Genomic DNA, 24,997 nt, shown 5'->3' with positions numbered 1-24,997 from the left:
AACCCTTGGCTGTCTTGCTCTGTAGACCAGGCTACCCTTGAACTTAGAGAATTACCTGTGTCTGCCTCCTGAGTGCCTGAATTAAAGGCATGCGTCACCACCACTGGCTGCTGCTGCTTTTTTTCTTAACATAGATACACACACACACACACACACACACACACACACACATATATATATATATATATATTCTCTCATTCATATACATATGAATGAGAGAATGAATGGGTGTTTGGCCTGAGCACCATGTGCAGTGTGCCCTTGAAGGTCAGAAGGAGGTGTCTGATCCCCTAGAGGTAGAGTTACAAATGGATGGACAAATGGCTGTGAGCTGCCTTGTGGGTGCTGAGAATCAAACCCAGATCCTCTGGGAGAGCAGGAACTACCTGATTCCCTGACCCAAACCACTACAGGGTTTCTCTGTGTAGCCCTGGCTGTCCTAGAGCTTGCTCTGAAGGCCAGGCTGGCCTCATTCCATCTGCCCCTGTCTCTCTCCACCCCCACCTCGCCTCCTGAGTGTTGGGATTAAAGGCATTCGCCACCACCGCCCAGCAACTTTCCTGGTCTTTAAAGAGAAATGTCACTTGGAGATTTGCTAGGAACATTTCAGATTTGGAAACTCCTGCCCAGGTTACACAAGCCCATCGATCTCCCTGCTGGTCCAGAGGTCCCAGTCTTGCTGTCCTTGGAGTAGTCCCAAGCACTGACATTAGTGTCACTGGTGATAGGCACTGCACTTTAATTCATTCCGTTGGCATGTAATGAGCACCAACCGTGTCTGGCTCCATACTCAGGGCAGCTCCAGCCAGGTGTGGTGGTGCACACCTGTGACCCCTGCACTTGGGCTCCAGCCAGGTGTGGTGGTGCACACCTGTGACCCCTGCACTTGGGCTCCAGCCAGGTGTGGTGGTGCACACCTGTGACCCCTGCACTTGGGAGATTGAGACAAGATAACCACAAGTCTAAGGATAGCCTGGGCCATCTCTGTAGTGTTAGCTTATCACTTGTCTCTCCTAAGACTCTTAGACAAGCAGCCAGGACAATATGTTTTCTTCAGAGCTTTGGCACACAGTAGGTGCTCAGTAGATGCTCATTAAAGGATTGGTGATTGTGTACCAGTCGAGCACATGAGTTTGCTGGAAGACGTGATATGCATTTAAACAGAACCAAAGTGTTACTCTGCACACAAGTAGCAGAGTTTGGCCCAGGCTCTCCCAGATCACCATGGGTTTCAAACAATGAAAGAGGGCTTTTCACCTCCTCTCTAAGTTTATTGGTCAGAATATGGTCAACTAGCCCTCAGCTGCAAGGGAGCCTGGGAAATATATTCTGTTGAGCTCTGAAGTCTGGATGTAGAGGGTGAGTTACTCAGCTGTGGGTGGGAAAAGAAAGAAAAACATTGTGGGGCTGGGTTTGGAATAGTGGCGCAGGCCTTTGATCCTAGCCCTGCGGAGGCAGAGTCAGGTAGATCTGAGTTTGAAATCACCCTGGTGTACACAGTGAGTTCTAGGACAGCTAAGGCTATACAGTGAGACCCTGTGAAATACAAATTTTATGAGCAGGTGGAGGGGGAGGATGAAGTCGGGGAGGAGGACCTGAGCCACAGAGCCAGGGTGTAAGGAAGTCATGCACAGGTGGCTTGGTGAGCCAGGCTGGACACTGTGAGTGTGGACTGACAGGTCCCTGTGTCCCCAGGACATGAAGCTAGCTGAACGCCTCAACGCTAGCCTGGCTTTCTTCCTCAGTGACCTCCTGTCCATAGCGGACCGAGGCTACATTTTCAGCCTGGTACGCGCTCACTACAAGCAGGTATGTGTGCATGGTGAGGGGTGTGGGGGTGTGGTGGATGGCATGTCATGGGACCTGTGGAGCGTGTGGGCACAGTGATGCCAGTGTCAGTCATTGCCTCCCTTGCAGGTGGCCACTCGGCTCCAGTCTGCCCCCAACCCAACTGCACTGCTCACACTACGAATGGACTTCACCCGCATCCTGTGTAGCCATGAGCACTATGTGACCCTTAACCTCCCCTGTTGCCCCCTGTCGCCCCCAGCATCCCCGTCCCCCTCGGTGTCCTCCACTACCTCCCAGGTAGGTGGGCCTTCCCCCAGTCCCCTTCCTTTCACCTAGAGTGATAAACCTTCCACCTGTTATCTCCACCTCTGTTCTGTTCCTTTGGGCTGCTACCCTGACCGACCCTTGACCTTTGATTTTTCCCCTCTGAGCCTTCACCCATGACTTCTCAGAGATTCCCTAGGAACAATGACCCCCTTTGGTCTCCAAATGCAGTTCCTGGACTTGCACTCAATCTGCTGCTTCTCGTCCCTTTGCGTTCTGACTCCACGCCCTCCGACCTGGCCTCTCACCTCTGACCTTTGAATATTTATTAATCTTTATTTTATGTGAATGACTTGCATCTCATATGTGCCTGGTACCAGTGGAGGCCCGAGAGGGCGCTGGATCCCCTCAAACTGGCGTTACAGATGGTTGTAACCACCACGTGGATACTGGGAAATGAACCCAGGTCCTCTGAAAGAGCAGCCAGTGCGCTCAGCTGCTGAGCCATCTCATCTCTCCAGTGCCTCACCTCTGAGTTAACCCTATGCCCATCGACAGTACTGTTGCACTGACATTGTCAACACACCATAAGTGAGCAGAATAATATCGTGATGATGCCATGCTGAGCCCTCTTGCTGGCCCCTTCTGAGGCACTTTTAGGAGAGGAAAATGGGAAATAGCCGGATTTCGGATATGTGTCTCTATCCCACCCCAACCAGCCACCTCCAGCTCTTGATGCTAACTAACTTTAGTTATCTCCATGGTAGCCATGGTGGTGAGCTTTCACTTCTGACCCTTGACCTGGGCATCCACTCTACCGTCTGCAGAGCTCCACCTTCTCCAGCCAGGCCCCCGATCCGAAGGTGACCAGCATGTTCGAGCTGAGCGGGCCCTTCAGGCAGCAGCACTTCCTGTCCGGACTCCTGCTGACAGAGCTGGCCCTGGCCCTGGATCCGGAAGCTGAGGGGTGAGTATGGGGCCTGGGCGCGGCCCAGGGACAGTGGCAGGGGCCAGGAGCCATGTCTGCACCACAATGAACACCTCGTCATTCCACAGGGCATCCCTTTTGCACAAGAAGGCTATTAGTGCCGTGCACAGCCTGCTGTGCAGCCACGATGTTGACTCCCGCTACGCAGAAGCTACCGTGAAGGCCAAGGTGGCCGAGCTGTACCTGCCCCTCCTCTCCCTTGCAAGGGACACACTGCCACAGCTGCATGGCTTTGCCGGTTAGAGGGCTGGGGATGATGGGGTTTCATGATTGTGGGGTGTGGGGCCAGCCTCAGGCTGAGCAGCTTGGGCCAGACTCACCACAGTGTCTACATCAGGCCAGTCTCACCGGGAAAGTGGAACAGTGCTGGTATCCATTATGATAGAGAAACACGCATATGGAGAACTCTTGATGATGGCAGCCCATGTCCAGAGGCCTCCTGATGACATGTGTTGTGTTACTCTCTGAGGGGAAGGCGAGGGCTCAGTGGGAAACAGCGGACGAGAAAACTGGGGCCTGTGCCCTGGGGAGCAGTCTAGGGCATTGCTTATGTGGCAGGACCTGTAGATTCAGGCCTTTCTTTAGCGTAGAGGAATTCTCAGCTCTGATCCTCTAAGTGTTTTCCTGCCTCCTTCCCTTTCTCCCTGGACTCCAGTGACGTATGTTAGCGAGTTTCTTTGTATAACATGTCTGCTGTTTTCCCATGCTTTCTGTTCTCTGTGCCTCTTCTGGGTAACAGCCTGTTGGTCTATTTGGTTCTTGGTTTCTTCATTTTCTGTTTTGTGTGTGTATGCACACATGTGAATGCATGTGTGTATGTATGTGTGCACACTAGTACATGTGAGTGTTGTATGCACATAGGTGGGTGTGTCTGCATACACATGTGAGCATGCACATAAGTATGTACACATGCACACTGCATGTGAAGTCCCAAGACTGATGGCAGGAGTCAACCTTGATCACTCTCCACTGAGGCGGGGCCTCTTCAGTCAGACTTGGAACTTGCTGACAGAGACCCAGCCATCTGGCTCTCCCTCTGCCATCTGCACCTTCTCTGGCTGGAAATTGACTTGTAAAATGTCCAATTTGATTTAATTTTTTCATAATTCCCATTTTATTTATTTTGTTTTTGTCTTTCTTGTATTATTTCATGAGTGTGACTGTTGAGCCTGCATGTACACACATGTCCTGTGTGCTGCCCTGTGCCCTCAGAGGCCGGAGGATGTCAGATCCCTGGAATGATTGTGAATCACCATGTAGGTGCTGGAGATTGAACCCAAGTCCTTTGGAAGAGCAGCCAGTGCTCTTGTCTTTATTTACTTATTTATTTACTTTGATTTTTTTGAGATAGAGTCCTCTATGTAGTCCTGGCTATCCCAGAACTTGCTATTTACACCAAATCTTGAATTCAGAGGTCTGCCTACCCCTGCTGGGATTAAAGGTGTGCGCAGCCATGCTAGGCTGCGGCTACCAGTGCTCTTTCACCTCTGAGCCGTCTTTCCAGCTCCCTGCTTTTAATTTAAAAGCTACTTGTTCACTTTCTGTGTATGTGTATAGACATATACGTGGACATGAGGAAGCCAGAGGAAGACTTGTACGAGTGAGTCGGCTCTCTCCTTCCACCATGTGGGTCCTGGAGATCCGAACACCGTCATCTGGCTGAGCAGCACCTGGGGGCTCCTGTTAGGGTCCAGGCAGATGGACATCTCTCCATCTCCTCATCTCCTGAATCTTTCTGCTGAGTCAGCTCTCTGGCACTCTGGTTTTATTTTTAAATTCTTCATGCTTGACCCATTTTTGTCCTTTGGGTTGTTTTGTTTTGTTTATTTTTTGAGCCAAGGTTTCTCTGTATAGCCCTGGCTGTCCTGGAGCTCACTTTGTAGACCAGGCTGGCCTTGAACTCAGAAATCCGCCTGCCTCTGCCTCCCAAGTGCTGGGATTAAAGGTGTGGCGCCACCATGCCCGGCTTTGTCCTTTGGTTTTTATTGTGAAGTCAGTGTTCACTAACAGACATTCATTCTTCTGTGTGTACTTGGAATGTCTTTGTCTTCTCGTGTCTTGTAGTGTTGTGTCGGCTTTGCTGTATGTGTCTGATAGAACCATGGCTGCAGTGGTGCTGCCCCTCCCAGGAGGGGGCTCCTGTTAGGGTCCAGGCAGATGGACATCTCCATCTCCTCAGGCTGGAACCGAGCCAAGCAGGGTGTGGCTAGAATTTCACTTAGGTTCAGTCCCTCTTCTGTCTGTCTGGGCCAACCAGATGTGTCAAGGCACACACATAACCAGCATTCAGGAGGCTGAGACACACTCCCAAGCCCTCACTGGAAGATTTTGGTGTTGTTGTTTTTCGAGACAGGGTTTCTCTGTGTAGCCCTGGCTGTCCCGTTACTCACTCTGTAGACTAGGCAGGCTTTGAACTCAGAAATCCACCTGCCTCTGCCTCCTGAGGGCTGGGAAGAAAGTATGTGCCGTTGCTCCTGCCTAAATTGAGGTGCTTACCAATGTCTCCTTTCATCTCTTCTGCCTGCAGAGGGCTCAGGGCAGCGGTCAAGACTGGCTTCCATGCTGGACTCAGACACAGAAGGTGAAGGGGACATCGGAAGCACCATCAACCCATCTGTGGCCATGGCCATCGCTGGGGGTCCCCTGGCTCCTGGCTCTCGCACCAGCATTTCCCAGGGACCTTCAACAGTAAGTCTGAGGCTCATCCCCACAGATAGCTTTGAATCGAAGCCCATGTCGCTGGGAGGGAAGGCTGGGGCTCGGTTGCTAGAGAGCTTGCCTCGCATGCAGGAAGTCCTGGGTTCCTTCCCCAGCAGCACTCGGGATGGTGCACACATGTGTTCTCAGGACTGGGGAGATGGAGGTGGGAGGCTCTGAAGTTTAAAGTCATCTTCAGACTATGTCATGAGTTTGACGCCAGCCTGTGTCCCAAACAAAACAAAAGAGAAAGGAACTCATGCCATGAGATACAGTTGAGCACCATTCACCTTCTGCAAGGAAAATAGAAACCGATTCTGTTCCCTCTCTGCACCCAGGCAGCTCGCTCAGGCTGTCCTCTCTCTGCTGAATCCAGCCGGACCTTGCTGGTGTGTGTCCTGTGGGTCCTGAAGAATGCAGAGCCAACGCTCCTGCAGCGCTGGGCTGCTGACCTGGCCCTGCCCCAGCTGGGGCGACTCCTCGACCTACTCTACCTCTGTCTGGCTGCCTTCGAGTACAAGGTGTGACTGGGTGGGTGAGCCTGAGGTGGGGTGAGCTCAGCATTCTCCCAGAGCCCCGTGCAGCAGGAGCCTGGTGGGAAGGGGCAGACATCTGTGTGTGGGCTTCTGTGAACTGAGGCTGAAGGATGGACTGTGTCCTCAGCTCGCCAGGAAGGTGTCACGTGACCTCCAGAATGTTGCCCTGGAGACGGCCTCAGCTGTAGAGTGTTGGGCTAGCATGTATGAGGTCCAGCCATCCCCAGTGTGGACGAGAATGAGAAGGGTAGAAGGGCGGGAGGAGGCCACATAAGCCTGTTGTCCCTAGCACGTGGGTACAGGGGCATGAGCAGGAGTTCAAGACAAGCCTGGACTCTTTGAGGCTCTGCCTTAAAAATGAGGAAGTTGAGGCTGGAGAGATGGCTCAGTGGTTAAGAGCACTGACTGCTCTTCCTGAGTTCAAATTCCAGCAACCGCATGGTGGCTCACAACCATCTGTAATGGGATCTGATGGCCTCTTCTGGTGTGTCTGAAGACAGCTACAGTGTACTTACATATAATAATAAATAATCTTTTTTAATAAATGAGGACATTGGAGAGATAAGGAAGGAGCAAAGAAAGGCAGGCTGCAGGGGTCTGGTAGAGTCAGTTTCGGCTTTGTGGGCACTGGAGGAAGTGTGGTAAGAAGGAGGAAAGAAGGAAGGCAGGGAGGGAGGAAGGAAGGAGGGAAGAGAGGGAGAGAATTTAGAGGTGGTGAGATTTTGGAAAGGCTGAGCTGTGCTTCTGGCAAAAGGCCCTGGAGATGGAATTGCCTGAGCAGGGGGTAGGCTACCTCGGGTCGCATCACGCAGGCCTCTGCTTTCCCAGGGGAAGAAAGCCTTTGAGCGGATCAACAGCCTCACGTTCAAGAAGTCTCTGGACATGAAAGCGCGGCTGGAGGAAGCCATCCTGGGCACCATTGGGGCGCGGCAGGAGATGGTGCGGCGGAGTCGGGGTGAGACGACAGTGGAGAACCGCTGTGGTGGTACACGCCTGCCATCCCACCCAGCGCTTGGGAGATGGAAGCAGGAAATCAGTTCAAGGCCAGCTCTAGGAGAGAAAAGTTCCTATCTCCCAGCCTATTCACGAATGTGTGTGACGCCATCACCGTCCACACAGGCACAGGCCGTTTGTGTCTAGCGGTGGTCTGCTGGGCAAGTCTGTCTTTACTTAGTCCCGCTCTGCTTAACCCTACATTGGAATCTTCCTGCCTGGGTGTGTTTCCTTATGCTTACATATGGTTTTCTGTCTCCGCCTATGTACGTACATTTGTGTGTGGCAGAGAGAAGTCCATTTGGAAACCAAGAGAATGTTCGCTGGCGGAAGAGTGCCACACACTGGAGACAGACCTCAGACCGTGTGGACAAGTAGGTTGAATAGTAGATGAGTCTGTCGCTCGTTGCCATGAGGAGCTGCCAGAGGGTCTCTGTCAGGGTTTCTATGCTGTGAAGAGACACCATGACCAAGGTAGCGCTCATAAAGGAAGACAGTTAGTCGGGTCTGGCTTGGTTTTAGAGGTTCAGTCCATTATCATCACGGTGGGAAGCATGGCAGCATGCGGGCAGCCATGGTGCCAGAGGAGATGAGATTTCTGCATCTTGATCCCCAGGGACACAGGAGACCTTAAAGCCCACCCCCACAGTGACACACTTTCTCCAGCAAGGCCACACTTCCTAATGGTGCCACTCCCTACAAGCACTCACACACAGGAGTCTATGGGGGCCATTCCTATTCAAACCACCACAGTGAGGCAAGCCACTTTAAAACAAAAAGGGGTTTTTCTCACAGGGTGTGGTGGTACAGACCTGTAATCCTAGTGCAAGTAGTGAGTTCAAGGATAGGCAGAGCTACACAGTAAGAACCTAGCTCAAAAAAAAAACAAAAAACAAAAAAAAAAGGAAAAGAGAGAGAGAAAGGAAGGAAGGAAGGAAGAGAGAAAGAAAGAAAGAAAGAAAGAAAGAAAGAAAGAAAGAAAGAAAGAAAGAAAGAAGAAAAGAAAGGAAGTTGTCCTATGAAGTTTACCTCAATCCCTTCCTAGGGCAGACTCCTAATACCCAAAGACTCAAGAATATCTAACTAGTCCCTACCTCTTTTTTTAAAAATCTCTTTAAATGGGCCTAGGGATATCATACCACAGATCTCACCAGTATTAAGTCAGTATTCTACCACTGAGCTATGCTCCCGGCCCCTCTCTGGGCAGGGAGGGAGGGAGGGCTCTACCCCTGAGCCACATTGCCCCTACCTCCATCTCTTAATTTCTTTAAGCTGAGGACCAGCCCTCCAACATTAGATCCTTTGGAAACACATTCTGACCGTGACATGTGGGCAAGGAAATTCCTTGATTTAGAGCAGTTTCCAGAGAGCTTCTCCCCCCAGGGACAGCTGGGGGTGGGAGAGCATTCATTCCTCTGTGCCCTTGATCTGACCCAGTGACATCACGAGCTGTCCCCTGCCTTGCAGGACCAAGGATGAAATGGAACATGAAGCTCTGGTGGACGGAAACCTGGCGACAGAGGCCAGCCTGGTGGTTCTGGACACGCTGGAGACCATCGTGCAGGTAGGGCTTGTCCAGTGTCTGTCCCGACCTCTCCTCCCTCGTGGGCCTGGGATCTCTGACCCCGTGCCACCCATGTCTCTTAACGCATGGATTTCTAACCCGTGAAGACAGTGATGCTGTCCGAGGCCCGTGAGAGCATCCTGAGTGCCGTGCTGAAAGTTGTCCTCTACAGTCTTGGGAGCGCCCAGAGTGCCCTGTTCCTGCAGCATGGCCTGGCCACCCAGCGGGCCCTGGTCTCCAAGGTGAGCACTCCTAAACTACAGCCGTGCTTCACAGAGATGACGTTGGCTCATTTATTGAGCACCTACTATGTGCTGGACAGGCTCCTGACACAGGAACACCACAACTGCAGTTATGAACTGAGACGTGAGCATGGCATGATGGCTCACACCTGTCATCCCAGACTTGGGAAGTGGAGGCAAGAGTCAGGTCATCCATGGCTATATAGCAAGTCTAAGGCCAGCCCAGACTTCCTAAGATACTGTTGCAAAATAACAACCACCAAAAACAAAACAAAAAAGGAGAGAAAAGAAAAGAAAGAAAACTCTAGCAAAAATATAAATAGTGACCCTGGCTTTGGGAGGTAGAATTAGGAGTTCAGGGACATTCTTGGTTCTACAGGGAGTGTAAAATCAGCCTAAGCTACATAAAAGACCCTGTCTCAAAAACCAAGATGAGATGGGCCACCATGGTAGCACGGCAGGTAAAGGCACTTGCAGTGCAAGTCTGACAGTCTGAGATCTGGAAGCCACAGTAGGAGAGAACTTATTCTCAAAAGTTGTCCTCTGACCTCCACAGACAGGTGGTGGCCTACAAACACAAGGTGACAACTCTCTCGAGGAAGACACCCAATGTTAACTCCCATGCACACACACTCACATACACACACACACACACACACACACACACACACACACACACACACACACTGACACACACGTACACACATATGCACACACTCACACATTCACACACTAACAAATAATAAATTAATTAAAACGAAACTATAGACCGTGGGTCAATATTGCCAAGTCACTTGACAAGGTCAGAACAAAGACCCAAATTGTATCATTGGCTACAATCAGAGTGGGCGCTTGCCCTGCCCAGCTCCATCTGGGAGCTCCTAGACCCACCTAGGAGCGCTGAACAGCATCTCTCTGGGTCCTGGGACAGTTTCCGGAGCTGCTTTTCGAGGAAGACACGGAGCTTTGTGCCGACCTGTGCCTGAGACTTCTGCGACACTGTGGCAGCCGCATCAGCACCATCCGCATGCACGCCAGCGCCTCCCTCTACCTGCTTATGCGCCAGAACTTCGAGATTGGCCATGTATGGGGGGCATGGTCTCCACAGGACTCATCCAGGGCTCCAGCTTTGGGAGTGGGGCAGAGCATTGCTACAGGACCCGGGGCGATCAGCAAGTTTCACCCAGTGTCATAGGCCAGGAAGAGGGGTCAGGAAGTGGGAAGTGTGCAGTGTGCGTGGGCAGGTGGATGGGGAGAGGAAGCCATGGCAGCGGACAGGTCAGAGGTTTAAAGGATCCTGGTGTGGGGAGCCTGGGCCCTGAGGCTCTCAGGGCAATGCTGCCTCCCTGTTCCATCAGAACTTTGCCCGTGTGAAGATGCTGGTGACCATGTCTCTGTCGTCCCTTGTGGGGACAACTCAGAACTTTAGTGAAGAGCATTTGAGAAAGTCCCTCAAGACCATCCTGACCTACGCAGAGGAGGACATAGGGCTGAGGGACAGCACCTTCGCTGAGCAGGTGACGCCTTTGGTGGTCCTCCCTGCTGTGGACAATGCATGGGTGTGCCTTGATGTCCTTTGGGCTTGTCTGTCTGTCTGTTTATTGGTATTTATATTAAAAACTTTGGTATTGTGAGACAAGGTCTCACACTATAGGCCAGGTTGGCCTCAGACTCACAGCAGTCTTCCTGCCTCTGTTACCTGAGTGCTGAGATTTTATGAATGATACACCAAGACAAGCCTTATTGTGTGTGTGTGTTTGAGATAAGTTTTTTTCCTCCTTTTCTCTCTTTCCCTCCCTCCCCCCACCACCCAGTCAAGGAGGCCTAGATCTTATTATGTAGCTGAGGCTGGCCTTGAACCTGTGACTCTCCTCCCCCTGCCTTCTGTGTTCTGAGGTAACTGGAATCTGAGGCCTCCAGCTTCTGTCTCCCTCTTAGCCAAGGCTGAGCTGGAGCCCATTCTGTGGCCTAGGATGACTTCTGACTTGCGGCGATCCTGGCTCTGCCTCCCCAGGGTTGGGACTGCATGGTGCTCATGTGCACACCGAGCCTGTGCTGTTGTTCTCGCCCTAACACACACCGTGCCTATGCATGTATACTTGTACGTACATGCATGTGGAGGGCAGAGGTCAACAGGGGGATCTTCCTCAGTCTCTCTCCACCTTATTTTGTTGTGGCAGTGGGTTTTTTTTGGGGGGGGCTTTTTTTTCAGATGGATCTCACTGTGTACCTCTGGCTGTCTTGGATCTTACTATATAGACCAGGCTAGCCTTGGATTCACACAGCTGGGCTTCCCTGCCTCCCGAGTGCTGGGGTTAAAGCATGCACCATCATGCACAGTTCCACCTTCTGTTAGAGATGGGTCTCACCAAACCTTGAGCTTGCTACTTCAGCTAGTCAGACTGCTCCCCAACGCTAGGATTGTAGCCAAGCCTCACCATGCTTGGCTCTTTACTTGGGTGCTGGGGATCCAACTCAGGTCACTGTGCTTGCATGGGAAGCACTTTGACCACTGAGCCGTCTCCCCAGGCCCTCTCTCCCGTCCAACCCTGACCCCGTTGCCCTTGCTGACCCTGGACTTCCCCGTGCTCCAGGTCCAGGACCTCATGTTCAACCTGCACATGATCCTGACAGACACGGTGAAGATGAAGGAACACCAGGAGGACCCTGAGATGCTCATGGACCTCATGTACAGGTGAGGGCAGGAGTCTGGCTGGGGGAGGAGGGGCGGGGGCGGTCAGGGAGCCAAGGGGGGGGGCGGGGAGGGTGGTCACCAGGCCAGGGGCAGGGGAGCCGGGGAGGGCGGTCAAAGGCAGCAGTTTAGACCAGCAAGTCTGCTCAGTAAAGATACCACCAGTGATGATGACCTGAGCTCAAGCCCCAGGGCACACATGGTGGAAGGAGAGAGCCAATTCCCTCAGGTTGTCCTCAAGACACCATGCATACATGATACAGAACATATGTGCCCTCCTCTCCACATATATATTATCCATACATAGAAAATAAAACAAGTGTAAAACAAAAGTGCCAAAAAAAAAAAAAAAAAAAAAAGGGAGGGGCCGTGTCATTCAAGCTCCGGTTCTGGAGATTTTGATCTGTAGCAGTTCGCCCATAGCTTCTTTGGGCCTGTGAGAGGGCTCCACCCTGCGGCAAGAGCTTGTGGCCCACTGAAGCCACTCACCTCATGGTGAGGAAGCTAGGCAGCCAGCAGGAAGAGACTGGGTCCCACAGTAAGTGAAAGTGAAGAAAATTAAGTAGCGGGCATGACTAATGATGCAGTTGATAGACTGTCTGCCCAGCACACAAGTGGCCCGGGTTCATCTCCGGCAGTGCTGGAGCTGTCGTGGTGAGTGCTGGCCGCCCCAGCACTCGGGAGGTGGGAGCAGGAGCCGGAGAGGCTGAGGTCATGGCTACATGGGGAGTTGGGACAGGGTTCTAGTTTTTTGTTTGTTGTTTTGTTTTGTTTTGATTTGATTTTGATTGTGCAGACAGGGTTTCTCTGTGTAGCCCTGCTGTTCTGGAACTCACTCTGTAGACCAGGCTGGCCTGGAACTCAGAGATCAGCCTGCCTCTGCCTCCCGAGTGCTGGGACTAAAGGTGTGCAGTACCAGGCCGGCTTTCTATTGCTGTGAAGGACACTGACCAGAAGCAATCTGGGGAGAAAAGGTTTATTTGGCGCATACGACCCAGTCACATTCTGTCACAGAGGCACGAAGACAGGGTAGAAGGTCAAGGCAGGAGCCAGAGCAGTGGCCAGCGTGGAGTACTGCCTACTGGCTTGCTCAGTCAGTTTTCTCATACAGCCCAGGACCAGCTGCCCAGGGGTGTCATCACCCACAGTGTCTACAAGCTGATCTTATGAACACATAAGGTTCTTCCCAGATAACTCTACCTTGTGCCAAGTTGACAAAAAGAACTAAGCCGGGCAGGTGGCTACACGACCCCTGCCTCAGAAAACAACACCGGCAAGGAACACGTAAAGAGATTCATCCCAGCACCACATAAACTGGGCATGTGCCACACACCCGTAATCCCAGCCCTCAAGAGGGAGAAGCAAGCCGGGCAGTGGTGGTGCACGCCTTTAATCCCAGCACTCAGGAGGCAGAGGCAGGTGGATTTCTGAGTTCCAGGACAGCCTGATCTACAGAGTGAGTTCCAAGACAGCCAGGGCAACACAGAGAAACCCTGTCTCAAAAAAAAACAAAATAAAAAAAACAAAGAGGGAGAAGCAGAAGGTTCAGAAATTCCAAGTAATCCTGAATTCCGCTCACAGTGAGTTCCAGGCAGTCCTGGGCTCCACGTACCTTGTCTCAAAAAATAAAAGGAAAAAAAGAAAAGTTAGACAGGGCAGTGAGGATGAGTAAAAGGATGGAGATGACAGGGATTGGGTGAAGGGGCGGGGGCTGGGCGGGGCTGGGGTAGGGCAATTGGGAATGGTTAGACTGACTGAAGGTAAATGGGTGCAGGGGAGGGTCGGGGCTGGACAAGCAGAGACATGTGCTCATCCCTCTGCTCTCCTGGACCCCAGAATTGCTCGGGGATACCAAGGCTCTCCAGACCTGCGGCTGACATGGCTGCAGAACATGGCTGGCAAACATGCAGAGCTGGGCAATCATGCAGAGGCTGCCCAGTGCATGGTCCACGCCGCTGCCCTGGTGGCCGAATACCTTGCCCTCCTCGAGGACAGTCGCCACCTGCCTGTGGGCTGTGTGTCCTTCCAGGTGAGTGCTCAGGGTGCCTGGGAGGTAGAGGAAGGCCCATTTGGGTGAAGGCTGGGTCTGATGCCACCTCCTCCCCTCCCCAGAATGTCTCATCCAACGTGCTGGAGGAGTCTGCCATCTCTGATGACATCCTGTCGCCAGATGAGGAGGGCTTCTGCTCTGGGAAGAACTTCACAGAACTGGGTCTGGTGGGGCTGCTGGAGCAGGCGGCCGGCTACTTCACCATGGTGAGGCCCGGGGCTTCAGCACACAAGCCTAGGACAATGTGGCACTGTCAGACAGCTCGCCAAACATTTTCCTGGCTAGGGATTTAGAATGGGGAGTAAGAAGCGGGCATGGCCATGCACTGGGGACACTGAGGCAGTAGGATTGGAGGTTGAGGCCAGCCTGGACTATGATAGAGCCATTTTCTCCTCAAGAAAACAAAATTGGCTGGGGCAGAGGCTGGGGCTGGGACTGGGGCTGGGGCTGGGGCTGGGGCTGGGGCTGGGGCAGAGGCTGGGGCTGGGGCTGGGGCAGGGGCTGGGGCAGGGGCTGGGGCTGGGGCAGGGGCTGGGGCTGGGGCAGAGGCTGGGGCTGGGGCAGGGGCTGGGGCAGGGGCTGGGGCTGGGGCAGGAGCTGGGGCTGGGGCAGGGGCTGGGGCTGGGGCAGGAGCTGGGGCTGGCATACACACAGTCCTGGGTTCTGTCCCCAGAGCCTCATAAACCACAAATGATGCTGCGAATCTGTGATCCCAGCACTCACTAGGTAGAGGCAGGAAGATAAGAAGTTGCATGACACCTCCACTACATAGCAAGTCCTAGGCCACTCTGGGTTATGGGAATTCCTGTCAAAAGAAAGAGAGGGAAGGAGGAAAGGAAAAAAACAAAACAAAACAAAACAAAACGAGAAGAAAAACCAAAGCCAACACCTGGTGCTCAATGGCACTGGGATGGTGGAGTGCTTGCCTAGCACGGAGACCTAGGTTCAGTCCCCAGTGCCACCACAGGGTGCAGTAGGGAGCAGAAATCATTGGCCTGTGGTTGCCTTGAAAGTATGGGGCTAGGAGGTGGCTCAGTTGTCAATATGCCTTGTCTGTCAAGCACAAGTTTGGATCCCCAGAAAAGGCCAGGCCTGCCGGTGAGACCTTTGGGAGCCAGAGTCTGAGGATTCTGAGGGCTTGCTGCCAGCTAGTCTCCTCAGATGGCAAGCTTCAGGCTCAGTGAGGGACCCAGGCTCAGTGAGGGACCCAGGCTCAGTGAGGGACCCAGGCTCAGTGTGGGACCCAGGCTCAGTGAGGGACCCAGGCTCAGTGAGGGACCCAGGCTCAGTGAGGGACCCAGGCTCAGTGAGGGACCCAGGCTCAGTGAGGGACCCAGGCTCAGTGAGGGACCCTGTTTCAGGAAATGAGGTGGAGTGCAGCAGAGGAAGACACCTGATCCCAACCTCTGGCCTCCATACGCACATGCTCATATGCACACACACGCACACACACACACACACACACACACACACACCGAAAGGGCTGGGGTGTGGCTAGACTAGAGAGCAGTGGCCTAGCAGGCATGAAGCCCCAGGTTCCATCCCTACTACTTCATAAACCTGGCACGGTGGTGCACACCTCTCCTGCCCACACTCAGGAGGTAAGGCAGGAGGATCAGAAGTTCAGGGTCAGCCTGGGCTCACAGAACCAACCCTGTTTCAAATTAGGAGAAAAGCAGAGAATTGGGCCCTAGAACGACTGCCGCCTTTCTCTACACAACCCCTCACATAGGCCTGTGCATTAAGTTCTAGAACTTTGAAGTACACATAATAGAAGACAGGTTTTGTTTCTCTCTTTTTCTAGCCTTACTCTAGCTCTGAGGCCAGCCTCTGGCCTCACTGCCAGGCCTTCTTGGACAGTTGATGTTTCTGGGAATGCTGTCTTGGCCAGTTAAGCCAAGAGTTGGGGTCAGCCCAGTGGAGCACCAGGTTAGCCAGGGCAGCTCTGGGTTCCATCCCAGTGCCGCGTAACCTGGGTGAGGTGGTTCACACCTGACATGCCAGCAGCTTGGGAGGTTGAGGAAGTCCCAGGGGTTGGGGTTATCCTGAGGCTGAGTAGTGAGTTTGAGGCCAGACTGGGCTACATGAGACCCTGTCTCAAGCAAAAAACAAAAGCAAAACAAAACAACCACTCATGGTGCAGCACAGGGACCGAGCACTTGCCTAGAGTGGGCGCCAACCAGCAGAAAAATAAAGCATCGACTCTGGGGCCTCAGACAAACCCCAGCGGCCCGGTCCTTAGAAAGACTTGGAAGATCCCCTTTCTTGATGAAATCTAGGAAGCTCCAGCTTCATGCAGATCCCAGCTGTCAGCCCTGAGCCCCACAGGTGCCTTTTGGCACCCCACCTGGAAAACCTCCATGAAAACTGGGCACACGGGCCCTGTCCACAGTGTGGGGGCAAGACAGCGCCTAGCGGTGGCTCACATCCCGGGAGCGCGTGGGCTGATGGATCATTCCCCAGCATGGGTGCTCACACTTATTTGTTTTTCCTTTTAAATTTTATATTTGTTTATGTGGGGGTGGGGTACTCCGCGTGCCTTGCCTCACTGTGAAGGTCAGAGACAACATGCCCAAACTGGTTCCCCCCCTCTTGCCATGTGGGTTTTAGGAAATGAAACTCAGGCCATCAGGCTCGGCTGAGCATCTTTACCCACTGGACCGTGTTGTCCTGTGTGTCGGGTGATGATTTATAGGATATCATATATTCTATAGAAATCCCAGTGTTGCATGCATCACCACACTCAGCTAATAATGTTTATTTTTAGTAGAGTTTTCAGTCCACAGTTAAGTGAGTGGGAAGAATAAAAACTGTCTATGTGTCTTGTTGGGGAGGGCGTGCTTTTTAAGGTTTCTTACCAGGTTGTCATGCCAACCCATAAAGCACTTTGAGTATATCTCCTCCCATGTTTCCCCTTTACCTTTTTGAGAGAAAGGCTTACAATAGCCTGGGCATTCCTCAGGTCCCCTATAGAGTGGAGGATGGCCTTGAACTCTTGGTCCTCATGCTTCCACCTCTAGATCACAGGGTTTGCAGGAGTGGCACCAGACGTGGTTTGCATGCATATCCTCTTCCCCCAATATACACAGCCTCCCCCATTGTCAACACCCCACTCTGGCTTGTATGTTGGTTCCAATCGATAAAGCTCCATTGACAGATACAACATTGTCCCCCTGCAGTCCAGAGTTCACAGCCAGGATCAGTCTGGGTTATATACATAGGCTGGAGGCGTTAGCACACATGCAACTCCACAGACCCCACTGTAGGCTTGTCCAGAGGCCACTTCCTGAGTCTCTTAATCTAAAAAAGCTCAAAACAGGAAAGCCAGTTACCACTTCCCTCCTTCCTGGGATTAAGATTCCTTCTCCTCTTCCTCCCCTCCCTCTTCCTCCTCTCCCTCTTCCTCCTCTCCCTCTTCCTCCTCTCCCTCTTCCTCCTCCTCCTTCCCTCTCACTCTCCCCCCCTCCTCCTCAGTGTAGTGGTAGGAGGGAACCTAGGGTTTAGTGTGTGTGTGTCTATGTGTGCGTGCGTGCGTGTGTGAAGTGTGGTCAGAGGACAACCTGTAGAAGTTAGTCCTCTCCTGCCATGTGGACTCCTGGGATTGAACCCAGGTCATCAGGCTGAGTGGCACGTGCCTTTTCCCGAAGCCCTCCTTCCCTTTCTCTTGCTGTGATCAACACCAGGACCAAAAACACCCTGGAGAGGAAAGGGTTGATTTTGCCTCACACTTTCAGGGAACAGTGCACCTCTGAGGGACCTCAGGACAGGAACCTGGAGGTGGGAGCTAGTGCACAGACTGCACCACAGCTCACTGCTTGCTCTCCTGGTCACCAGCCAGTGGGTGCTCCACCTCCACATCAGTCACGAATCACAAAAGTGTCCCAAGGAGACATTTTCTCAACCTGAGGCTCCTTCTCCGATTGCCTTAGCTTGTGTCAAGGTGACCGACAGACAAACCTAAGCCCCACACCCACAGACTCGTCAGTACCCTTGGATGTCTGTTGTTTTGTGACAGTATCTCAGTACATGACCCAAGCTGCCTAGATCTTCCTTCTTTCTTCCTTCCTTCCTTCCTTCCTTCCTTCCTTCCTTCCTTCCTTCCTCTTTTATCTTTTGTTGTTGGTGGTGGTTTTTTTTTTTTTTAAGGGGGGAGCATCTCTCTACATAGCCCTGTCTGTCCTGGAACCCACTCTGTAGACCAGGCTGGCCTCAAACTCAGAGATCCACCTGCCTCTGCTTCTCAAGTGCTAGGATTAAAGGCATGTTCCACCACCGCCCAGCTAAAATATTTTTAATTAAAAATAAGATTTATTTTTATTTTACCTGAATGAGTGTTTGCATGTATGTGTTGGTACCATCTATGTGCTTGGTACCTGTAGAGGTCAGAAGAGGGTCCTGGATTCCCTGTAACTGAAGTTACAGACAGTTGTGAGCCACCATGTAGGTGCTAGGAATGAAACCCAGGTCCTCTGTAGGAGCAGCCAGTGCTTTTAGCCATGGAGCCATCTCTTCTGTCCTGGCTTTTTATTTTTTATTTTCTTAAAGCAAACTGGGAGGTGATGTAGCTCAATGGTGGATCAAGTGTTTGCCTGGCACATTTCAGAAGCTCTGGGCCCCTTCCCTAGTCTCACCATCACAAAACCTGTCCTCTCTTCCCACTGAGGAGGAACCAGTACAGAATCCACAGGCCTTGGACCTTGGTAGATGTTTGTGAGAAGGTGTGGAGGCCACAGTGGGGGCCTAACCAAGAAGACATGTCCTTTCTATCTAGAGTAGGGTTGTCAGGGTAATGGGAGGTGATTGGGAAGGGGCAGCCTGGGGTTCAGGGTACACTGAAGGTTTCGGGGCTCCTCACCTCACTTCTCCCATTCCCCAGGGTGGTCTGTATGAAGCGGTGAACGAAGTCTACAAAAACCTTATCCCCATCCTTGAAGCCCACAGAGACTACAAGAAGCTGGCTGCGGTGCACGGGAAACTGCAGGAGGCCTTCACCAAGATTATGCACCAGGTGGGCCCTAGGCCGCTGCTCCCATTCCCGGGTAGGCCCTCTCCAGCCCCTCCTTGACCTGGGACCCCTAATCTTGCCTCCTCTTTTCCCACAGAGCTCTGGCTGGGAGGTGAGTCCTGGTGAACAGTGGTCAACGAACACTAGGGGGCGCCAGAACAGCATGGCACCCCTCCATAGGGGCCTGAGCTCAGTGGTTGATGACGCACAGTCCCCTACTTATTCCCTTCCCCCAAATGCCCCATCTCAGGGGCAGCCTGTGAGTCACCCAGCTGGGAACTCTCCAGAGACACCCCTCCCTCGGGTAGGACCAGCTCAGTCACCACCAGGACTGTGGGTGGAAGAGGAATGGGGCTATCTCTCCCTCTCCGTCTCATTCCTTTTCTCCCTCTGCCTTAGGGCTCCCACGCTCTCTCCATCTCAGTCTCCCGACTCCCGGCTTTGCTCGGGACAACTACTCCTCATCTCTGTCAGGGTGCTCCCCACAAATCCCGCCTTGCCTTCTCCTTTCTATTTTTAGGCATCTCTCAGTTGAGGGAGAATTTTCTGGCCAAAGATGGCAGAAACCCAGAGCCCTAGGCAGGCTGGGTGGGGGCAAGTGGGTAGGTCCCCGCCTTTCCTGCATCGGAGATCTCCTTCTCCCTCTACAGAACGATTCTCATAGGGGGGTATAAGCAGGACCCTGGGAGGGGTAACTCTGACCTCTGACCTCTCCAATGACTGCATCTCTCTGTCTCCCATCTTTCCATTCTTGTTTCTGGCCACACAATGTCTGCCCCACCCTGTCTGGATCGGCTTTGGTGAGTGAATTTGGAATGATCCCACCTCCTTCCCCCATGGGTTGGGGAATGGTGTCTAGGGGTGTTTTTAGCCCCTTCCACATATGGGGCTAAAAACAGAGAGAATATCCTAGAGCTAGAGCCTAGCATCCCAGGACAGGAGGCAGCTCAGTATGTTCCTTAGCCACTCAGTCACCAGGGCACCTGGTAGGCCTGGGTCCCATGGGTACTGAGGTAGAGCTGGGAGCAACTCCACTCTAATTTGCTATTGGAATGCCTATGATGAGTGCCCAGCCGGTGAAAACTACAGAAACTCAAGTTTATGTTAAGCAAGGAAATTGACATAAGACTGGAACTCAGAAGGCTGAGACAGGAGGATACCCTGGTCTACATAGTGAGTTCCAGGTCAGCCAGGGTTATGTAGAGAGATCCTGTCTCAAATAAATAAACAAGCAAACAATTTTTTTAAGTTAAAAAAAAATTTGGCTGGGGTCTTAGCAAAGCCATAGAGTCCCAAGCTGGAATCTTGCAGTGAGAAGCTGGGGTGTTACTCAGCCCTGGAGTGCTCCCTTAACACGGGGCCTCTGAGTTCAATCGCAGCACACATATACACGTGAAAAGCCGGTGACCAGCCTTTGTGATCCGGGTCCCCTGGCATGTTCCTCTGTCTCACCCCTGTGTCTGAGATCCCCAGACAGGCTCCTGAGGTTCAGGGTTCCCCATCCCAGCTTGGTTCCCTCTCCATCCCACCCTGAGTGTGTCTGGAGTAGAGGCCATCTGCAGAGAGGCCTCCATGCCAACACCACTGGCTTCTCTCAGCCCAGCGTGTATTTGGGACATATTTCCGAGTGGGCTTCTATGGCACACGATTTGGTGACCTGGATGAACAAGAGTTTGTGTACAAGGAACCGTCAATCACGAAGCTTGCAGAGATCTCACACCGGCTGGAGGCACGTCCTGGCGCTGGGAGGTGGGCTAGGCAATGTGAGTTACAGTGGGGGCTGCCCCAGCTGACCCGGAGTCAACCCCGTGTCTTTAGGAGTTCTATACGGAAAGGTTCGGGGATGATGTGGTAGAGATCATCAAAGATTCTAACCCAGTGGACAAGTCCAAGCTGGACCCACAGAAGGTGGGTCCTCTGGTCCCTCCCTGCCCCCAAAATCCAATATTGGCGTTTGCATGGTGGGGGCAAGTCCGGTTTCTTGGGAGAGTCTGGTACATCCAGTTATAGGAAGAGCTGGGCCTTTCGATTCAAAGGGTTCAGGCCTGCAGGGACCAGGACCTCAGGCTGGAGCTGTGGTGTCAGGTGGACCCCGCACCACTCCCATCCTCTTACTCGGCCCCGTGTTCCAGGCGTACATACAGATAACCTATGTGGAGCCACATTTCGACACTTATGAGCTCAAGGATCGGGTGACCTACTTCGATCGGAACTATGGGCTGCGGGCCTTCCTCTTCTGCACACCCTTCACACCAGATGGACGTGCGCACGGAGAGTTGGCCGAACAGCACAAACGCAAGACGCTGCTGAGCACGGAGCATGCCTTTCCCTACATCAAGACACGCATCCGAGTGTGCCACCGTGAGGAGGTGGGACCCCAGACCCCTAGGGAGGGGAGGGAGATTCGGGGACTCAAGGTCCAGGGGGAGACTTTTCCAGGGAGGAAAAGGCAGAGGAACCCCACAAACAGTGCATTTCAGGGATGCTGGATTTGGGAAGAAAGAGATGGGGATATAGCAGATTGGGTTTGGGCAGTAGAAGGACCCAGGCTGTAGGCTCCAGATGCAAGCCTCTACCATCCAGCCTGGAGAAATGTGGATATCTCAACTGTAGAGTCCCTAGACCCGAGGGCAAACAGCAAGTGAAACAGACCAGAAACCCCAGCTGAGTCAAGACCCACCAGGGAGCACAGATCTCCAGCACTGATCATAGCCTGGGACCCTCCTGCCCCACAGAACATCACAGGCCCCAGCAGGTGTATCCAGACACGCAGACACATGTACTCATGATACATGTACTCATGTACACGCAGACACATGTACTCATGATACACACACCCCACTCACTCCACAGACAGTGCTGACACCAGTGGAGGTGGCCATTGAGGACATGCAGAAGAAGACCCGGGAGCTGGCCTTTGCCACCGAGCAGGACCCTCCAGATGCCAAGATGCTGCAGATGGTTCTCCAGGGTTCTGTGGGACCCACTGTGAACCAGGCATGGCTGGAGTTTCGGGGGGTGGGGGGCAGGATGCTGGCCACCGTGGGCCTCCAGTTGCTATCCAGGACCCTCATGAGTCTTCTCGCCCAGTAGGGTCCCTTGGAAGTGGCCCAGGTGTTTTTGTCAGAGATCCCAGAAGATCCCAAGCTCTTCCGACATCACAACAAACTCCGGCTCTGCTTCAAGGATTTCTGCAAAAAGTACAGTGGCTATTGTAACCCTGCCATCCTGACTCCATGCTGTTCCTGCCAGAACCCAACCTGACTCCCTGCTTAAATGCACAGACCCCATTGTGGGCCTGTGTATGATCACCCCAGACACATGCACATCCCTCTTGTTGCTCTCTCTCTTGAGTGCCACTCCCCAGTAGCCTCTTTCTAACCCCTCAGGTGCGAGGATGCACTGAGAAAGAACAAGGCCCTGATTGGCCCAGACCAGAAGGAGTACCACCGGGAGCTGGAGCGTCACTATAGCCGCCTGCGGGAGGCTCTGCAGCCTCTGCTTACCCAACGTCTGCCCCAGCTGCTGGCACCAAGTTCCACCAGCCTCAGGTGCCCACTGTGGAGGCTGTCACACATGCACATACATGTGTTCCGTGTGTGGTGTCCCCACTGGGTCATGAGACTTCATCTATCCTGGTTTTCTATTGCATTTGACTTAGTGGAGTGGGGCATGTCTGTGTCAATGCATGTGTGGGAAATCACAGGACAGATTGCAGCCATCAGTTCCCTTCCTTCCACTAAGTGGGTCCCAGGCTTTGAACTCAGGTCAGCAGGCTTGGTAGCAAGTACCTTGACCCACTGAACCATCTTGCTTACTCTCCCCCCCACTCCAATGATGGAAATTGATCCCTAGGGTTTACACTAGGTTAGTGTCCCACCACTGAGCCATGTCCCCAGCTTTCAGCCAGCCATCTGAGCCTCAGTTTCCACACCTGTGAAATAGACATGATTCTAACATGCTGTGAATCTTCTGGTCAGGGAAAGCAAAATGGCTAAGTGATTAAAGGTGCTTGCAGCCAAGCTTGAATACCTGGGTTTGAGTCCCCAGAAACCACAACCACATGGTAGAAGGGAAGATTCGGTTCTAGTAAGTTATCTTCTGATGTCTACACACACACACACACACAGAGAGAGAGAGAGAGAGAGAGAGAGAGAGAGCAAAAATAAATGTGATTTCTTTAAAAGAAAAAGATCAAATCGGGCTGGACAGAAGAAAGGCCACACAGATTCTTGGAAGGGTTTTCTGATGCTGGATGAAGCTGTTGGGGTGGACTGTGGAGCTGGGGTCCTGGGGCCTGCTAACCTGCCTTCTGCCCCCAGGAGCTCCATGAACAGATCAAGTTTCAGGAAGGCTGACCTCTGACAAGGCTAAGAGCCACACCCAGAAGACCAGCACCCACACCTCAGCTGCCTGTGCCTTTCTGGAGTTATAGCTGCCCCGAGTCGAAGTCCTAGGAGATGAGCCCCCTGTCTGTCTGCACTGATGGATTCTAAATTTTGTTTTTGTTTGTTTTTAATTTAAAGTGAGTTTTATATACAACCTGTGTGGTGTGCTGACAGTTGACATGGCCCCTGCCCTGGGGGCAGTGACGTTCATTCAGTGGGAGAAGAGAACACACTCACATTGTAACATGGCCATGGGAAAGAGTGTTTCCTGTGTGCGAGGTCACGTGTGTCCACCTGTGGTGAGGGTTTGCGTGTGCAAGCGTGTGATGTACGAGTATTCCTCAGTCTCTCCACTTTTTGTTTTGTGTTTACTTTGCTTCCCAGCCTGGCCTTGAACTCACAAAGACCCATCCACCTCAGCCTCAGCCTTTTCTACTAAGTGCTGGGATTAAATGGTTTATCATTTTTAATTGTATTTTTTTCTCCTCTTTCTCTCTTTCTGTCTGTCTGTATGTTTGTGGGTGCATGGGTGCCATGACACACATGTGGAGTCAGAGGACAGTTTGCAGAACTCAGTTCTCCCCTTCCACTGTATAGATCGCAGGCATTGAGCTTTCAGGCTTGCAGCAGGCACCTTCGTCTTGACATCTGACGAGCCTCCCCTTGGTCATCCACTTATTTTTTGAGACAGGTCTCATTGAACCTGGAGTTCATAGATGCAGCTAGGTTCACTGGCTGGTAAGCCCCAGCCATAGAGATCTGCCCAGCCCCCAGAATTCGGCTTACAGGTAAACTTGTGGGCCCAACTCTTATGTAGATGCTGGAGTTCGAACTCAGATCCTAGTTCACACCGGCAGGCAGTTTACCCACTGAGACATCCACCTGTCACGTGTGCTAAGCAGAGGCTTCCAGGAAGCTATATTTTTCCTCTTTCCTCCCCTTCCCTTCCTCTCTCTTTCTTTCTTTCTTCCTTTCTTTCTTTCCTGTTGTTTTGTCTTTAGTTTGTTTATTTTGAGACAGTCTCTCCTGGCTCAGAATTACTGGAGTAGAAGGTGACCTCTCTAGTACTTGATCGCCCTGGCTCCACATCTTTCATGTGCTGGGACTACAGGTGTGCAGTCCCGCTGTGAGAGTGGCTTCAGAAAGTCCAGTGCAAACAGAAGTTCATCTCTGGACTAGGGTGTAGTTTAGAGGCAGAGTGATTAGCATTCAGAGTCCTGGGGTCCATCCCCAACCTCACAAAATCAATAAACCACGCCCTGTGATTTGTGTCAGCCCAAGAGTAGTATGAAGGGAATTTTCTGAACACACTTAACAGATGGGTCATGTGATTGACCCCATTTTGCTGATGGGGAAACTGAGGCACAACTTCAATTTCAGGAGATTGGGGTGTGGGTGCTGCAATCTTAGAGTTTGGGTCGGCGGTCACGCCATGGTGCACCCGGCCTGCAGCTGGAAGACTTCCAGCTGCTGGCGGCCAACGGGGGAGGGGTGACCTCCAGTCGCCGCTACCGCACCCGCCCTCGAGCTGGGCTGCGGCCAGCTCCGCCCCCTGCAGCGTCCAGCTGCGAAGGGCGGGCACCAGGCTTGGAGAAGCGGGGACCCTGTCCGGAGGGCTGGTGGCCAGGAGCCGACTGAGACCCTAGGACGTGCTCAGGCCGCAGCGAGAGCGCGTGCACCCCCACGACCACCCTTCAACTTCGCCCCCAGGCCCCGCGGCCGAGGCGCCCGGGAGACTGGAGGGGCGTGGCTTTCTGGTGGGGGCGTGGCTACCGCGCTGGCTCCGC

The 24,997-nt window shown here is 52.8% G+C and overlaps 1 protein-coding gene, 1 long non-coding RNA gene and 1 other non-coding gene across 15 annotated transcripts in view; 2 read left to right on the top strand and 1 right to left on the bottom strand.

Moving 5' to 3' along the window:
- Dock6 (dedicator of cytokinesis 6) overlaps positions 1–23,364 on the top strand; it is a 52,539-nt gene extending 29,175 nt beyond the window's left edge. For 5 of the 13 annotated variants that reach the window (XM_011242553.2, XM_011242552.2, XM_017313426.2 and 2 more), the window contains 23 exons: positions 1,696–1,809; positions 1,918–2,088; positions 2,883–3,022; positions 3,112–3,281; positions 5,571–5,731; positions 6,079–6,261; positions 7,105–7,231; positions 7,559–7,643; positions 8,737–8,833; positions 8,941–9,075; positions 10,007–10,159; positions 10,434–10,592; positions 11,670–11,770; positions 13,604–13,796; positions 13,880–14,023; positions 18,694–18,825; positions 18,920–18,934; positions 20,426–20,551; positions 20,641–20,730; positions 20,955–21,191; positions 21,676–21,819; positions 21,916–22,022; positions 22,212–22,988. In XM_011242553.2, coding sequence (XP_011240855.1) covers positions 1,696–1,809; positions 1,918–2,088; positions 2,883–3,022; positions 3,112–3,281; positions 5,571–5,731; positions 6,079–6,261; positions 7,105–7,231; positions 7,559–7,643; positions 8,737–8,833; positions 8,941–9,075; positions 10,007–10,159; positions 10,434–10,592; positions 11,670–11,770; positions 13,604–13,796; positions 13,880–14,023; positions 18,694–18,825; positions 18,920–18,934; positions 20,426–20,551; positions 20,641–20,730; positions 20,955–21,191; positions 21,676–21,819; positions 21,916–22,022; positions 22,212–22,626 — 3,399 coding nt within the window. In that variant the 3' untranslated portion in view covers positions 22,627–22,988. Of the gene's footprint in view, positions 1–1,695; positions 1,810–1,917; positions 2,089–2,882; positions 3,023–3,111; positions 3,282–5,570; positions 5,732–6,078; positions 6,272–7,104; positions 7,232–7,558; positions 7,644–8,736; positions 8,834–8,940; positions 9,076–10,006; positions 10,160–10,433; positions 10,593–11,669; positions 11,771–13,603; positions 13,797–13,879; positions 14,024–18,693; positions 18,826–18,919; positions 19,623–20,420; positions 20,552–20,640; positions 20,731–20,954; positions 21,192–21,675; positions 21,820–21,915; positions 22,023–22,211; positions 22,989–23,144 lie in introns of those variants that run through there. The other 8 variants (XM_011242554.3, NM_177030.3, XR_001778931.2 and 5 more) reach the window with 7 other exon arrangements.
- Mir7083 (microRNA 7083) lies at positions 13,544–13,603 on the top strand. Its single transcript, NR_106051.1, has one exon. It is a non-coding gene; the product is annotated as a microRNA 7083 (primary transcript).
- Positions 13,969–17,148, bottom strand: Gm39305. Its single transcript, XR_870577.2, has 3 exons — positions 16,738–17,148; positions 14,541–14,622; positions 13,969–14,051 (listed from the first exon to the last, which is right to left on the bottom strand). It is a non-coding gene; the product is annotated as a predicted gene, 39305 (long non-coding RNA).
- Positions 23,365–24,997: the final 1,633 nt, after the last annotated feature.

This window comes from Mus musculus, chromosome 9 (genome assembly GCF_000001635.26).
Source record: "Mus musculus strain C57BL/6J chromosome 9, GRCm38.p6 C57BL/6J".
NCBI lineage: Eukaryota > Metazoa > Chordata > Mammalia > Rodentia > Muridae > Mus > Mus musculus.
Note: the sequence above shows the minus strand (reverse complement) of the source record. Positions and strands in the feature narration are given on the sequence as shown.